Below are 16,054 nucleotides of genomic sequence, written 5' to 3' on the forward strand. Positions count from 1 at the left end.
AAAAAAAAAAAAAGAATTCAGCAAGCCAGGTGCTGGTGGCTCGCACCTGTAATCCAGCTACTCAGGATGCTGAGATCTGAGGATCACAGTTCAAAGCCAGTCTGAGCAGGAAAGTCTGTGAGACTCTTTATCCCCAGTTAACAACCAGGAAACCAGAAATGGCTCTGTGGCTCCAAGTGGTAGAGCGCTAGCTTTGAGCAAAAATAGTTCATGGACAGTGCTCAGACTGTGAGTTCAAGCTCCATGACCAACAACAATAACAAAAAAAATTGATACTGGCTGTGAAACTTGTGTGAAGCAGTGTGTGCCCAGGCAACGTGAACACACACTAGTGAGAATTCCGTTCTCTAGACTACACAACACGAACCTTTGCTGTGTACTTTTGGTGTCAATATATGTGTATGTATTTCTATCTAATAAGGAATGGATAATCCTTAATTGTTCTATAACTTGTTTTTTTCCCACTTAATACATAGGGATAACCTTCTCCATAGTGATCCAATTGACATTTAGGTTATTTTCCTTTTTTTTTTTTTTTGCCCCTGCAAATAACTATTGTTTTCATTCATTGTGTACTTCCACTTCATGAGGCAATTGGATGTCATTTAAAATGGTAATGCTTCAGCATAAGTCCTTCCTACATTGGGTAAAGTTCATGACATAGTTCATGTTGGACCTCTTACAAAAGATGATGGTCCACCCATTGCACTGGCCCACCAGTGTTTTGTAAAGATACCATAGACGCTCTGCATGCACTTAGCTTCCCCTGCCCAGGAAAGCAACAGCGTAAAGAATAAAGATAGCTGGGAACTTTTAAGTGAATTTTTACAAGTTAGCCAGTTCAAAAACATTTTTGTCTGCACTGAATTGTCCTCCTCCATTCTTGAACACTTGTAATTTGATTCAAATCAAGAAGGCCTTGCCGGTGGTGTCTCCTCAGTTCCCTAGTGGCCTTCCAAGTATTTTGAGAAGTGCAAAACTTTAACCTTTGCCGAAAGAAGGGGTCATCCTCACTGTGAAGCCACAGTGTGTGCTCTTAGAGTCACGGGGCTACCTTGGACCACCAGACACAAGTGATTTGGCCCTCAACCGTGAACAGACTAAGCTGTAGCTTTAGTCTAAGAATATGAAAACTGACAACAAATTACTGCATGTGGTCTACTTCCAGTTTTCAAGTGCAAACATACTCAAGTTTATTTTAAATTTGAGCCATTCAGACATTTAGGAATACGCTTCAAAGAAGATGTGAGGGCCTCCATGTTATTATTTCAATATGATGTCTGTTCTAATAAAGCTGAGAATGCATATGATAGACAATGTAGCAGAAATTCTCTAGCTCTTCAGTTTGGCCTTACATGTATACATATATTTGTAAATTAATACAAAACACATTGTCATGGTTCCAATTCCCCTGGAAGCTGATTGTTTTCCATCCCTCTTTTAATTTTAGAAATAGTGTGGCGGACTGCCAGGGCACTTGGAGATAAACATTCCACCCCACGAATGTTAGCATGAATGTTGGAACGCCACAGAATGTCATTTATGTTATAAAGTTATTGTGGTCTACCCTATTAATTAAAAAAATAGCCATCTGTGCAAGGTGAATTTTGGTAAGACACCAATTTTTTGAATGATTCTCGATGGAACTTTCAAGTGCTTTGAACAGTGTAAGTGTAGCCAAGGGATTCCCACGATGAAGGGCACTGTTTATGTAATTCTGTGGTCACGACGGAATTTCTAATACAACACTGGAAACTCTTCTTGTTATTCACTCAGAATTTACCATCCAACGGAAGGGAACTGGCCTGCTCATAACGGCCACTTTCTACTCCAACTTTCCTACTTGAAACTTTGATTTCATTTAGACCTTCCGTTACATTGTCTGCCTTTGTCTTTCTCATTCACGTGCAGTCACAAACGCACATACACACATGCATCCTCTACAACTCCCATTTTCTCAGCGCTATCACAGGCCTGTGAAGGGGGCACGAATGAAGGCGCCAGCAGCCGGGGGTGCAGAGACGTGCACTTGGGGACTGCGGGGTGATCTGCGCATCGTTTTCGGTGCACCTTTACTTTCATCCTGAATTTAGCTGTTTGTAGCATCTTATTCCCATTTGGGCAAACAACCTATAAACATAGATTTTAAAAAATCTCAGAGGAGTGGAAATCAAAAGGTGTGCTACTCCCTTGTGTTTGGCAAGAAAATACTTTGACACAATTTTTTTTCCCCCAGTTGTCATTTCCCTCAGGATTTTCAGTCAATTAACATTTGTACTGTTACAGTGTGCGGCCACTCCAGTGTCTGTGATGAGCAGTCCTTCTTGTGTGTGAAGTCATTCATTATCTCCATTACCAAAAGGAGAGTAGAGGACAATGACATTGTTTGCAAGAGTCAGGGTGTTGGGGGAAATATGTGCGGTGGTCGCAGTGCGGCTTCTGACAGGAGCGATTGATGGCTGGGCTGGTGTGAGTGGCCAGAGCAGCCTCGCAGGATGCAAATTACTGACTGTGGATTCCAATTTAGCCGGTTCATTTTTCTTGCCCGTGCTGAAGACCATTAGTGGTTTTTGAAGCAGCGAAGGGTCATTACTAATGTGGGCAGGCCTGAAGCAGGAGGGGGAGGAGGGGAAAAGCCTTCTGTAATTACACAGCTTCCAGGAGCAGGCTGGAGGCCCTAGCCAAAAAAGTGTCAACACCTCGCAATCAGAAAAATTTATTTTCATTTTATGCTTAACCCATATTAACTCAACATTATCATCTTTCTTTGTTAACATTTGCAGAATATTAGAAGCCTGCCTCCTATACTAATATAAATCTAGTTAACCCTTTTGCTATTCAGGGGATTTTGTGTAACCTGATGGCATTTGAGTTTGCTAACAAGTAATTGTCTGCATTTTGGATAGCGTATGCTGTTAGAGAAGACAAAGTATCTGAAGAGTCAAATCTTAATTATGGAAAAATGTCCACTTTCTCAAATGCCAGGGTGCTCTGAATGGAGTAGTGTGTGTCGCCCAGGGCCACTCTGTAGTAAGGTCGATGGGAGATATTTATTAGTAAAGACTTCCTGGTTTTCGAATGACTGTGACACACTTGATAAAAGTTTACTATTAGGCTTAAGAGAACAGTGAGTTCAAATCAGGGACTTTCTTAACAGATATGTTTCTATAATTATGTACACTGTAGCACAGGGGCTTTTCAAGTAAATATGAGATTCCAAAACAACAATACTGGATTTCACATTGAGAGAAGAAAGCGGAGAAAGCGGACTGGTTGCGGAAATGGTTCATTGCATATATGGGTGAAGTAGAGAGTTCAACCCCAAAGCAAAAGTCACTGAAATGTATGGCTCCGTTCTCTTACTGCTGTACTTTAAGCTAGCCTGTTCAATTTCCACATGAAGCTCTGGGCCAATGTGTGGTCCGAGCACGTGACCCTCTCAGGCCAGAGGACTAAGTAATGAAAATGAAAGAAACTTCCATTTTCCCATAAATAAGCAATGTACATATATTGTAAGTAAGTTGTGCTGCAACTTAGCTTACTTAGTAAGTATATCTGAGCCTCCTGTCACAGCTTTCGGAATCCGTCCTGCACACCACGTTCCAAAGGTTTACTCCGTAACCTCACGTTAACTAGGAAACGGGACTAGACCCAGTGAAGGTTTCACAGGTGATTTCTGGAGACAGTGAGGTGGGCTTAAACCCGATTTCTCTGATGCAGCTGCCTGAGTGAAGATGGCCTCCATGCTGTCCCCATCCCCAAGAGCCGGTCCTGCAGCATGTGGGGGGCCAGGGGCTGCCGCCCTGCGGGCCCGTCTCTGCCCACGCTGCCCTCCATTGTCAGACAGGCGTGCGAGGAAGGCCATAGTCTAGGGAATGGCCAGCGGGGCTGTCATCTTTGAAGCGAGTGACTCTTTCCTAACTTCTGATACATCTTTTAAAACATTTGTTTTTCCACTAGCATCCGTACCCTTCTGAAGAGCAGAAGAAACAATTAGCTCAAGACACAGGACTAACAATTCTCCAAGTAAACAACTGGTGAGTGACCCCAAAATCAATGTCTTGGCTAAATAATTGTTTGCTGCTTTTCTCTTTCTTTCTTTCTCTTTTCTTTTCTTTCTTTCTTTCTTTCTTTCTTTTTTTCTTTCTTTCTCTCTCTCCTTCCTTCCTTCCTTTTTTTCTTTCTTTCTCTCTCTTTTTCTCTCTTTCTCCCTCTCTTTCCCCCCTCTCCCCCCTCTCTCGTTTTTGATATTATTTCAGAAACAAATGAAACCGAGGAAGATACATTTCTTCCTTGAAAGAGATGAACATAGAGGAAAGAGAGAGTAGCCCAGGGAAATGGGTGTTGTGTAAGATTTCTCTTTCCTCTCCCTCTTCTCTCCTCTTTTCCCTTGTTCTTCCTCCCTACTTCATTTCCCTCATCTTCTATGTTTAAAAATCCTCACATGGAATTGCAAGTTCTGTCTGGGCCATTCCAGACAGAACCATTCCCACAGTGGGGGGTGGTTTGGCTGCAAAGCCCCCCCATCCAGTCCCCACTTCTGAGATGGTTCCTTTGGTCTAGGCTGTGAGGGGTGTTGTGGGTACCGTCTCCTCCTAATAGAAATTCATTTACCCTAATTTTGTTTTAAATTGAGAAAAAGGTTTTTTTCCATTTTCGGTTTGGCGATTTGGAAGATTACGCTTGTGGTGGTAGATGGGCCGTCGAGCCTTTGTGCCTGGCTTAGAGGGTGACAGAGGGAGAGGAGGGGCTGCGGATTAAATAAAATGATCGCAGCGGCCAAGAAATGATATAGGAATTACTTATCAAAATACTGGCCCAGGTTTTATCAGCAGCTTAATTTTGTTCAGTACATTCTTGGGGTGATGTTCAGATTAATTGAACTGACAGTTCTCTTTCAAAATTCAGGGAAAGTATTTGCACGGATTTCAGGCCTTATACAAACTTAATTACATGGAACTCCATTTTATCATTCTAATTCCATGTAGCAGAGGTTGTATTTACAAATGAGAAGTCTCTGCCTTTATTCACAGCTTTCCTTAATATATTTATCAAAGCAGGTTCATTTACAAAGTGCTCTATCTGTGGGATACAGGCAGGCAGACATTAACAAAGCTTTTAGGTTTATCAGGCTCGCTGCCTGATGAGCTACCCGAGGGTCAATTGATTTTGTGGTTCTGTGATTCATTTTTTTCTCATTTTTCTAGGATCACAATGAGAGACATGCTTGGAGAATTAGCCAGTTTGTCTGCCTTATCTGTCAGGCAATTTTTTTTTTCCCAGGGAAGTCAAGCTACTTAAATTGGCCACAGGAACTGCCGTTATCTGACTTTAATGCACCCTATAGTGCGGATAGCATTTCAATTATACCAGTAACCAAAGCTTAGCTGCAGCCCTTTCATGCCCAGTGCTGTACAGAAGGTGATGTGCCTACCTACAGAAGCAGAAAATTGAGTTGCCTTGCTTCTGTCAGGGTGATTAATGCAGAAATAAACTGCTAACCTGAAAAGAAAGGCAGAGAGAAAGGATAGACAATACAGACTTGAATTCACTTTAATTTTCTTTTAAAGATTGGAACTATGTACATTTAAAGATACCCTTTAGACCAAAAACTTGGAAGAAAGGAGGTAATCTTCAGGGGGAGGGGGTTCTATGGATATGGGTCTCACGGAGTGAATGTGTACGGTATCGAAACGTGTGTATTCGCATGGTGATCTAGTCAAGCACTGGGTGTTCTGAATTATTCCAATAGATATATTTTGTGTTAGCTACAAGACAGTGTTTGCCCTCAACATTGTTTTCAAGGGTACTGATTGCCAAACGGAGAGAGGAGGTGTAGAGCCGCTCTTGATGTCAGTAATGCTGCATTAGAACCATTTTCTGTACATTTTAGGCAAGTTGAGGGATGTTGTGATGGGAATTCTTGAGTGAAGTGCAGTTTCTGTGTTGCACGTGGCTCTGGCTCTTTTGGAAATGCTTTTGCACATCACCCACTTCTGGTGGTTTTGATGTAATCTTTGCATGGAAACAAGGAGGAACTTCCCTCTGTAAAGAAGAGCGTTCCCACACACACCTGGCTGCTCCCTGGGAAGAGCCCCCTTCCGTCTGAACTCCACCCTGCCCAGGCACGCACCAGGGCTTAGCTGATGTGATATCTTCAGTTTCTTGTTTCTGTTATTTGAGCCCCGAATACCAAGGGCTAGGACGTGTCAGTCTGTCACAGGGCATACTTTGCACAGCTTGGTACGCGCTTTGACACCTGCATCTCTACGAAATAATTCCGTCTTCCTAATTTTCACACTTCCTTCTGAAAAATTCTGTAATCCTGCCCTTAGGCAGGTTCTTAGTTAACCGCTGCCCCAACTTTGATAAGAAGGTGAGACTCACGAGGCTGGTGGATGGCAAAGGCCCTACGAGGCTGCCAAGAATTTCATGCAGAGACCCAATTTCTGAGGATTTCACAAATTCAAAAGAGAACACCCTCCTCCCCGCCCTCCCGCCCCTCTATGCACTTTAAGCCTGTCCCAGTGCCTGGCCAACACAGCTCTTCACAATAGAGAAAGCCATCCACCCGGCCCACAAGTGTTCTCAGGTGCACATAATGGCATTAGGAAAGGGAGAGGCCGCCACCGCTTTCTGTGGGTCCTGGAAAGTGCACAGTGGACCACGGGAAGTTCCTAAGACGTGGTGTGGTCCTCATCCACTCAGTCACTGCTCCGTGGAGGCCAGTTCAGGCTTGTGCATTGTAAGGTTTGAACCCAAAAACTCAGAGTAGTAGAGAAAGCCTGCAGATGATTCAACCTGGAGGGACCTGCCGCTCCCATTCCACTTCTCACCTCGTAAAATACAAAGGCCAGCCAGGGGAGGCGGCTGAGTAATAAATAAGCCGTGGACGCTGGCTCCGCACACTTGGAGAAGCAGCAATCAATAAAAACAAGCGGCCAGAAAGTCTGGACTTCAGGACAAATGAGAAAGTTGGGAAGAAAAGTAAAGATGTGCTGGAGCGCAGCCTCCGGTGTTAGAGATGCGGTGGGGTTTGCCCACATGGTTACAGGAGGGAGGGTGGGATGAACAACCTGATCAAGATGTGATTTTGGAAAATGCTCATTTGTTTACCTACTCCTTTAAAACACAAAAGAGTCTGATGATGGACAAGGCCCGGTGTGGCGGTGCATTCTGGGAACACTGGCACTTAGGAGGCTGAGGCAGCAGCATGGTGCGTTTGGGAGAGTTGTGGACCTGTAACCCAACCCCCCAGTGTGCGCGCCCTTCATTCCCAAAGGAAATCACAAGTGGAAGGCACGCTTCCGGTGCTTGGTATCCGATAGCCAGTCAGGGTGGCTGTAGATCAACCAAAGCGCGTGCATGAGGAGAGAAGAGCGGGGAAAGAGAACTCTGCACCCTTGGCCGGCGTAACCTGCCTGGATGGAGAGACGAAGCAGATGGTTTTCAGGAATGCTGAGTGAAGCTGTTGGGTCAGGAACCAGATCTCACAGGGTTCAAGTCCTGCTTCTCCTGCTGGGTTCATAAATGTGCTGCCTTCTATAAATGATCTCCTATCACCTTGGCTATATTTGCCAAATGGGGACATGGAGCCGTGAGATTCTAAGAAGTGCTGCATTACAGGCACTCAGCGCAGGGCTGGCATGTCATGTCAGGAGAGGGTAGCCATTGCTAACATACGTGAAATAGCTAACTGTAGAAAAGAGAAACATGAACTCATACAGCGACATAAATACAAACAAGATGGAAATGTCTTCTGGGGGAAAACGACATATTACTGAGGACAGACAGTGTGCTGTCCATAGCTTCTCTAGTAAACCAGGTCAGTCTTCAGTAGCTTCTTAGAGTTCTTGGATGCCAGGGAAAGATGAGGAGCCACAGTAACTATGAGGTTAGATACTTTTTAAGACTGTCTTGTGTATTGATCCTGGTGTCTTCATGTGTTTATATTCATTGACAAAGACCAAAAAAAAATTGTAATGAAATTCTTGCCTGAATAATTTGTTGGAATGCATCTGTACATCTTTGACAGTAGTAATCATTGAAATATGGCAAAGTCTTCATTTTGACAGTTTAAATCCCTTAAGCGAAAACTACTCTAGGAAAATACCAACACAATCTATGCTCTCGTGTAGCTCCCCCCTTGCTCTGTCAGAATTGCAGAGCTAGCCTGGAAGCCCAGATTTCCAGACTGATGTGTTGTTGTGCTGGGATTTTACAGTATGGAGTATTTTTGTTTTCGATTTTGTGTGTGACAAGGTCTTGCTATAGAGCCCATACTGGCCTCAAATTCACAGTCCTCCTGTCTGAGCTGCCTAGGGCTGGGATTATAGGTAGGAACCACCTTACCTTTCCTCTATGTAAGTTTATAAAAACTTATATGGCGGCAGTAATTGTAGCCTACTTCTTTACCCACAAAAATCCACAGGGCTGTGTTATTCACAGAACATGGGCATGTTAGGATCAAGGATATATTATTCTTCAGAGAACGCTGTCTAGGCCCCCACACAAAGGCATGAAACTCAATTGCACGTTGGATCTTGCCTAGAGAATCCCTTTATATAGTAGACTGAAGGCCGGTCTGACTCTCTGGGGCTTGAACTCATCGCTTCACTCCCTCAACTTACTTGAGCGGCACCGCCAGCCCCCAAGACTCCCATAGTGCCCCACTGTTGCATCAAAATGGCCATCCAGTCTTTGTAGGGTTCTGAGGAATCTGCACCTACTCTGCAGAACTTTTCATAGGAAGGAGACAATTCTGCTTTGCCTGCTTCTCTTCGGCCCCGTTGGCAGCGGTTTTAGGATGTAGGGTTGAAGCGCTGTGCTGAGGGAGCCTTCCCTTGCTCTCACACTCTCTCAGTTGCTCTGTGTCTTTTCCTGAAGAAGGGCTCATGACCTGCCCAGGGACTAGCAAGGTGACAGGAAGGAAGGTGTGTGTGTGTGTGTGTGTACGTGTGTGTAAGAGGAAGCACCGTTAGAACTTCCCAGTGTGGATTACACTATGACAGGAGCAGAGGAGCACCCCCAGGGTCGCAGCTGCCTTCCTGGGGGCCATCGGCCCCGGGGATTGGGAAGCGCGGGCACGTGGCGCACAGGGGCAGTGTTCTAGGTGGATTCAAGTCCAAGGGCCACTGCAGGCCTACCGTCAGCCCATGGGAGGAGACAAGGGTGCACACAGAGTGTGTGCTGGCAGGTCACACGAAGAGAGCAGCCGCCAGGAAGTGCATGGAAATGCCAGGACGTGGGGAGGAAGCCGGGACGTGAGGGAAAGAACTTTGTAGAAAAGACGTGGAATAACCTGAAACCCAAATGAGGGGTGGAGACAGCTGGACACTTCCATCTCCAAAGAGAAGGGATTGAAGGATGGTGTGCTACACTGGGGCCGAGCGCTGAAATAAACCTAGGGGACAAACCGTGGGGCCAAATACTTCTCTGCTCAGGACTTGTCACTGTGGCCATAATAGTGGCATAGCTCTGCTAGCTTTAGTAATTAGTTCCAAATAACATCTTTGTTTCAGAATAAAAATCTGGTCAGACTTGTCAGGTGCCAGATTTGCTGTCTGCATTAACGTGTTGAGGGGATGAGTGCAAAAGTATGTACTTGTGTCTGAAGTGCAGCTGGAGCACGGCGGGGGAGGCGCTGCCCTTCGAGATGACCCTGTGCCAGGGCGGGCCGGGCCTGGGGGGCGCAGGGCTGCCGCGCACCTGCCCCATGCGGGCGCACCTGCCCCATGCAGTGTTCCTCCCGACCCTGAACCCACAGGGAGAGCGAGCGTGGGCTGAGTGAGCAAGAGCACTTCCGCTGCATTTCTATGCGGGTCGGGCCGCCTTCTCTCCAGGGCTTCTTACCATTTCCGGAATTATTTCAGTGTGAATGAGAAATTTAAAAAAATGAGCACTTCACCAAAGGGATTGCGCTGAGAGGGCAGTGGATTTTACACGGCTCTGTCCACGCCACATCACGGGGTGGGGGGGAGGGGGGCGGTAACTGTGGCATGGACACATGCACCCAGTTTTGAATAGAATGTGCTACATTGTCTTTCCCCAATCCTGAAGCAGATTTAGGAAAGTCCCACCCTGAGCTGGACACCAGGACTATTTCTACCAGCCAGGCCGCAGTGCCGCCGCCCACCGCCCTGGGCCCGGCTTCTCTGACAGCGTTTGTCCTGCTCTGGTGCAAGGACGATTTCCAGAAATTTAGATTCAGCCCAAATGTGGGCAGGCAGCTAAGACTCAGCAAGAGCCTTTTAAATTTGGTAAAGAAAGGGAGTAGAGGGTAATAAAAGGAAGGAATGCCAGAAAGGAGGCACACGGGGAGGCAGCGCAGTCCGTTATGTTCAATTACGCCAGCGCCTTTGTGCTTTTCCCCTTCTGCTCTGTGAAGAAAGAATGAAATATGGTTTTCATAGCAAGCTGGCAGCATTATCTCAGGATGCATATTTCTTTGCTGGGTTGGAATGCCAGTATGAGAAGAAAAAAAGTTCCTCATTTGGAGGAAAGTGCAGTGCTACAGAGAAAACACCAAACAACAAAAAGGAATGCAACAAGTTTTTGACACAGTTCCAAAAAAAATGCCCCTTAAAAACTTATAAATGAGAACTTTTTTGAAGATAAAATTCCCCATGTTGAAAGTTACCGTTTTTCAAAAGACTTCAAATATAAGGAATACATTTCATTCAAACTGTTGACTCCTATATATATATATATATATATATATATATATATATATATATATATATATATATATTTGAAGAGTTTTAGAATTAGTGCTTTCTCTTTATTAATGAAGACAAACTCCAAGCAAGTGCAGTGTTAGGCACAAGGCTTTACCTACGTCTGCACTTCATTACACCAGTGTTTGGAAGAGAGACAAGGTTCGCTCAAGTAAGTCCTTTATTTGTCTCTGTTGGCATGATCTACATGCTTTCTCAAAGTAACACTGAAATAAAAGTCTACATTTTAGCTGGTTGCATGATTGTAAAGTAGAATCATGTTGACTTAGTTATTTCCTTATTTTTAAATAGGAAAAGAGTAAAGATAATTCGCTGACAATATTACAAAATCATAAGGAATTAATTCAGTAAGTATTTCTAGCCCCCTTCAGAGATAGATAAAACAAAAGTATTTTTTAAAAACATTTAAGCAAAAAACAAAGAATTTCCAAATTACCCTTACTTGTGGAATGCAGAAAATAAGCTCATGCATGCATTTAAACTGAGCTCTAAAGGCTCCTAAGTTAGAATCTATTAAAAAGTTGTTTTTTTAAAAAGATGAGAACATATCAAGGATGTTTGTATTATTTCAGCTTCTTTTTTCTTAAAGAGTCTTGATTGCTGCAGCTTGGTTCTCAATTTTGCTGGTATGTTTTCCAGCAAATTTTCCCCCTCATTTCTTCCATTACCATTCAGTATTGAGGACTTTTAAACTTCTTTCCAAAAATTCCCTCTTAGAAGAGGTGCTTGATGAATAGTCTCCAGACCAGGTCCTCATTCACTTCCCTCATTCACTCATCATCCCTGCACTGGAGAGCAGCCTTCTCAAACTTACTTAATTGAGAATGCGCTCTGGTAATGAGTAAATGTAAGTCCTATTAACCTCAAGATCCTGAAGACTAGCTGCTGCCCTGGGCTCTTCCTCTGAGAGGGGTTTTCAAGTGTGAGAGCGTGCACTGGGAGAGTGTCCCCCGGAAGTCCACCCGCCCTGGCCCTCAGCTATGCCCTGTTTGTAGAAACGAGGGAAGTCATGTCATAATCTGCAAAATTCTTAGAGAACTGATTAGAAAACTAAAGAGTACTTTCCATTTCTTTGTAATATTGCTCTCTCGTGTCTTTTTCCTGCTTCATTGTTTTATCCTAATCATCATAAAAAACGTTTCCGGTTTGGTTCGGCTTCCCAGCATGAATCAGAATCCTCACTGCTGACCGATCATTCTGTGGAGATTTGTGGCCAGCTCCCTGCCCTCCTCTGCGTTGGTTAATTCTGCTCTCTGGTTAAGACTCAGGGAAGGTTCTCTTTTTCCCTGGCAAGGTAAACTCGGAGTGGCGGGAGATTTTCCACAGTCTCCTCACACAGCTTATCTTTTAGATAAGTCCCTAAAGGCTGAGGTTTGAGGCTGTTTAATGTCAGCCTCTGGAGTTCCAAACTTCCTTAAAGCCTGAGATAAGCAGCAAAAGTTTACCAGCAATTACCAAAAGAGTGGGTGGGTCTGGGGCCACATCCTCCAAGATCTGAATTCAACTCTATCTCCGAGTGTCTGAGTAAAAACACCTCCTTGGTGGTGTTGGCTTAAATGGGAAGAACCGATCCTGAGGCCCCTGGCGCCCTTCCTCCAGCGGGGACAGTAGGCCCCTTTCCTGGGTGTTTGTGTACTTTAACCTGCTCTGCACTGACATTTTGGTAACACCAAAGTAAACCACCACCTAATTTGGACCTGGATATTAGATATAATTTCACTTAAAAAAATTCATCCTGGTTCTCTTTAACACTGCATATTGTCATCTAAAAATCCAGAAAACTACCCTTCTCTGAAGGGGTTCAGAGTCCAGTTTGTGGTGAGACTTGTTGGTGGCCACGAAATGCATTAGGACAGCAGCCTGTGCGGGCTGTTGTCTGTTGCTTTGAAATTGTGTGTCCGATCGTTTATTTGTGCTAGTTGTCAGGGTACTGGTCAATGCCCATGAGAGAGTTTTCTGTTGGGGAATGTTTGTAGAAAGCAGCACAATGGAATTTGGCCACAGCTGGTTTGTTTCCTGTGTTACCTGAGGCCACACGAATTCCAAACCCGTCCGTAGCCATCTGTTACTGGGGCCTGCTAGTCTTGGAGCATGTGGCTCAGTCTGACTCTGATAAACTTACAGGTGTACTGTTGACCTGCAGAGGTCCCACGGTTCTGTGTTTTGTGTTTGATATAATGGACCCGTGCACTGGGTGGGAAAGACACTAGGAGGAACTCCTGGTGGATCAGAATAGTCAAAGGCACAGGTATTGACTCTGCTCATGCGATATTCCTAATGCAATGGCAGTAAACAGGACACGAGTGATGTGTAAACTAATTAGCACCAAAGGAAACACAGTAGGTTACTTACTAAAATCCATGGAAGAATCTGTACCACCCCTTCAGGTCCACCAGCCAGAGATCTCGGGTGGGTGTTCCATGTCTGAGGGGATCACTCCAGTGCACTTCGTCAGCTTACCAGCTTTTGACATTAAATAAGCTTCAGGTATGATTTATTGAGTAGCCTTCTGACAGGAAGCGAGAACTGAAATCTTCAAGTCCTTGCCGAGCCCCGGCTCTCTTTTCATTACCTTCTCCGAGTATTACATTTAGTCAACCGAGTTATGTGTAGTTCTGGGAGAGTCTCTCTTGCTCCCAGAAGTCATTGTTCAACTCATAATAAAATTATGCTATCAATTTGCCACAAGAGAAACACTGGAGTTCACTAAATTATTGCCATGTGTTTTGCACTAAAGACAAAGTGATACCAATTAAAAAAACAACCACCCCTGGATTTTATTTTTTTTAATAGTTTGCAAAGAGGCATGAGACTGGTCCACAAGGGAGGTCATGTCTCCCTTCCACAGATTACAGATTTCATTTTCCTTAATTAGAACATGGCGCTTATGGAGAATGAGCAAGAGATTTAAAGTGGGGGAAGAAGGAAGAATGAAACCTGAGCTGAGTCTAAATAATATGTCAGAAAATGACAACTGGCTTCCCATAAGACTATTTCATTTGAAAGATTTGCTAGGTTACATTAGGCTCAGATAGATCTTTCTAGAAATGGTGCCATAACCCACAGACTAAGAAACACCGCCGTTGCAAAGCTGGACAGATGAGTGAGGAGCAGGCTTGGGTTCCATCTTAGCGGCAAGCCCCTGGCCTTAGCTCCCCCTGGGGCATCCCTCCCAGGGTGCCAGCTCCCCACAGACTGGAAATCTAGTTACGACCTAAGAGTATCATGCTTCAGGTTATCAGCGGGATCCAATATCCAGCCATCTCAATTCATCTTCTACTAGATTAATTAAAGAATTGCCAATAATTTGGTCTCAGAAGGAGAGCTTGCCTCTCCACGCCTTAAATAAATAATGCCTGCCCATTTACCAGGAGGCTCATGATGAAGTGAATTTAGAATTTTAGACATTATGAATAAGTCAAATTTCATTACAACAGAAAATCTTTATACAGTAAAAATATTTCCAGCCCCAGGCAGTAATTCACTAATTTTAAATAACACATCTAATGATACAGTTGTATTAAGGAGTTGTGGGCAGCCTCTTATGGTGTGTGTTACAGTGAACTGTATCTGTTCTGAGGACAAGCAGGTAAAGCTTGCTAAGAAAACTGGTACTTAATGGAGGTGCTGTGACCTTTCTCACTAACACTAGAAAGTTGCTAATGCAGACAAAACATAGAGTGCTTGTTTCCATGTTTAATTGTTGGAGAAACCGTTCTAATAGCAAAACCTACAAATAGACCAAGGTAAATCAAAAGGAAAATTCTTCTCTGGATACCACACCAGAATAAAAGGAGATTGTGTGAGTTGATGGTCTGAAATAAGTTGTGGATTGATTTGGGGTGGTTTTTTCCTGGCTTTTAATTGAGCTACAGTGCTTGGCTCTTCATAAGCACTCATACTTTTGTGTTGAATTGAATTAAATAAGCTCGAGAAGAGGCTGAGGAAGAAAACACACTTGACATAGTCGCGGAGGGAGGGAGGGGGCACTGAACGTGTCATTTCTTAGATTTGAAGGCCGTTGAGGCAGAGGAGGGAAGACAGAAACACTGCTCGAGAGCATGGAGGGAAACTGAGGAAAAGAAACCTGCCAGCACCTGAGGCGCCGTGGGCGGGAGACGCCCCAGGACCCCCAGACACAGCGGGGGCGGTGTGGAGGAGGCCTGGGGCGCAGACAAAGGCCGACGTGTGTGAAGCAGCAAAGGAGTGGACAGCGGCCCTGGCCGCCGGCCGCCAGCGCAGACAATATGTGTCATCTCAGGCAATTTAGCTTTTCTCGGTATCTGTTCCCTTATCCAGTAAAGAATTGGGCCTGGGTGATTTTTAAGGTTCTTTCTATCCTTAAAATTCTATTATTTTATTATTCTAAGCCTGTGAATTGAAAAAAAAAATCTAGTCAAAGCAAGCGAGATGAAAAATGATTTTAACCATTGTGTCCTGAATTGATTAGAAGAAGAGATGGAGAGACCAGTCACAGGAGAGGATAGGGTGACTTAAACAAAACCTGAATCAGAGACTTAGCTATGAAAATGAAGGAAAAGAGGCGGCTTTTTATCACTATTGTTCAAAGCCATGGCAGGATTTGGTGACTGGTTCAGCCTGTGGTGAGAACAGAGCAGCAGGCCCGGGGCGCCGAGTAGTTCAGCCTGTGGTGAGGACAGAGCAGCGGCAGCAGGCCCGGGGCGCCGAGTGGGACCTGGGGGTTTCTCTGGGAAGATGGTTTTGTCTTCACAATAGACAGCACAAAACGGAGATGAGCCCTGCTGGGGAGAGGGCAGCACAACAGGAAGCGCGGGTCTGAGGGGACAGCCGTTCCTCTAACCCTGGACACAGACACAGGGCTGCTCCGAGGGGAGAGGAGGCTGAGCCGCCCCAGCAGACCCTCCGCTGTGGGGAGCCAGACTCGGGCCGGAAAGACACCGTGGCGGCGAGAACGTCTCACATCTTCCTAACACACACGGCTCATTATAAAAATCGAGTAGTAGTAAAGATAGAGAAGTCCAGCTGTCAAGTCCAGGTAGGGCCATAGCAGGATAAATGTTATTTGCTGCACATGTTTCGATTATTGCGTAAAAGTCGTGAAGGTTAGAATCTGTCAGCTTGTGGAGGTACAGCGCAGGTTTTCCTGGGTGTGGAAGTTGCTTCTTTTCCCTGCCTGTGAAATTCCTTGGCACCCTGCACCCTCCTCCGGTGAGCCGTCTTTCCAGGGGGTGGTGTAGGTAGGTGGGGAGTGGACTTGGGCTGCCAGTGACTGTCCATTCGCTTTCCGCTTGGTGCTTTTCTAGCAATTCATAAATTCTTTTTTTTTTTTTTTTGGG

At 44.9% G+C, this 16,054-nt stretch overlaps 1 protein-coding gene across 1 annotated transcript in view; it reads left to right on the forward strand.

Moving 5' to 3' along the window:
• Nucleotides 1-16,054, forward strand: part of Meis2 (Meis homeobox 2) — a 188,882-nt gene that overhangs the window by 132,698 nt on the left and 40,130 nt on the right. Inside the window, exon 8 of the mRNA XM_013010013.1 lies at nt 3,961-4,037. Coding sequence (XP_012865467.1) covers nt 3,961-4,037 — 77 coding nt within the window. The remainder of the gene's footprint in view (nt 1-3,960; nt 4,038-16,054) is intronic.

The sequence above is a fragment of the Dipodomys ordii genome, unplaced genomic scaffold, assembly GCF_000151885.1.
Source record: "Dipodomys ordii isolate 6190 unplaced genomic scaffold, Dord_2.0 Scaffold11, whole genome shotgun sequence".
Classification (NCBI taxonomy): Eukaryota; Metazoa; Chordata; class Mammalia; order Rodentia; family Heteromyidae; genus Dipodomys; species Dipodomys ordii.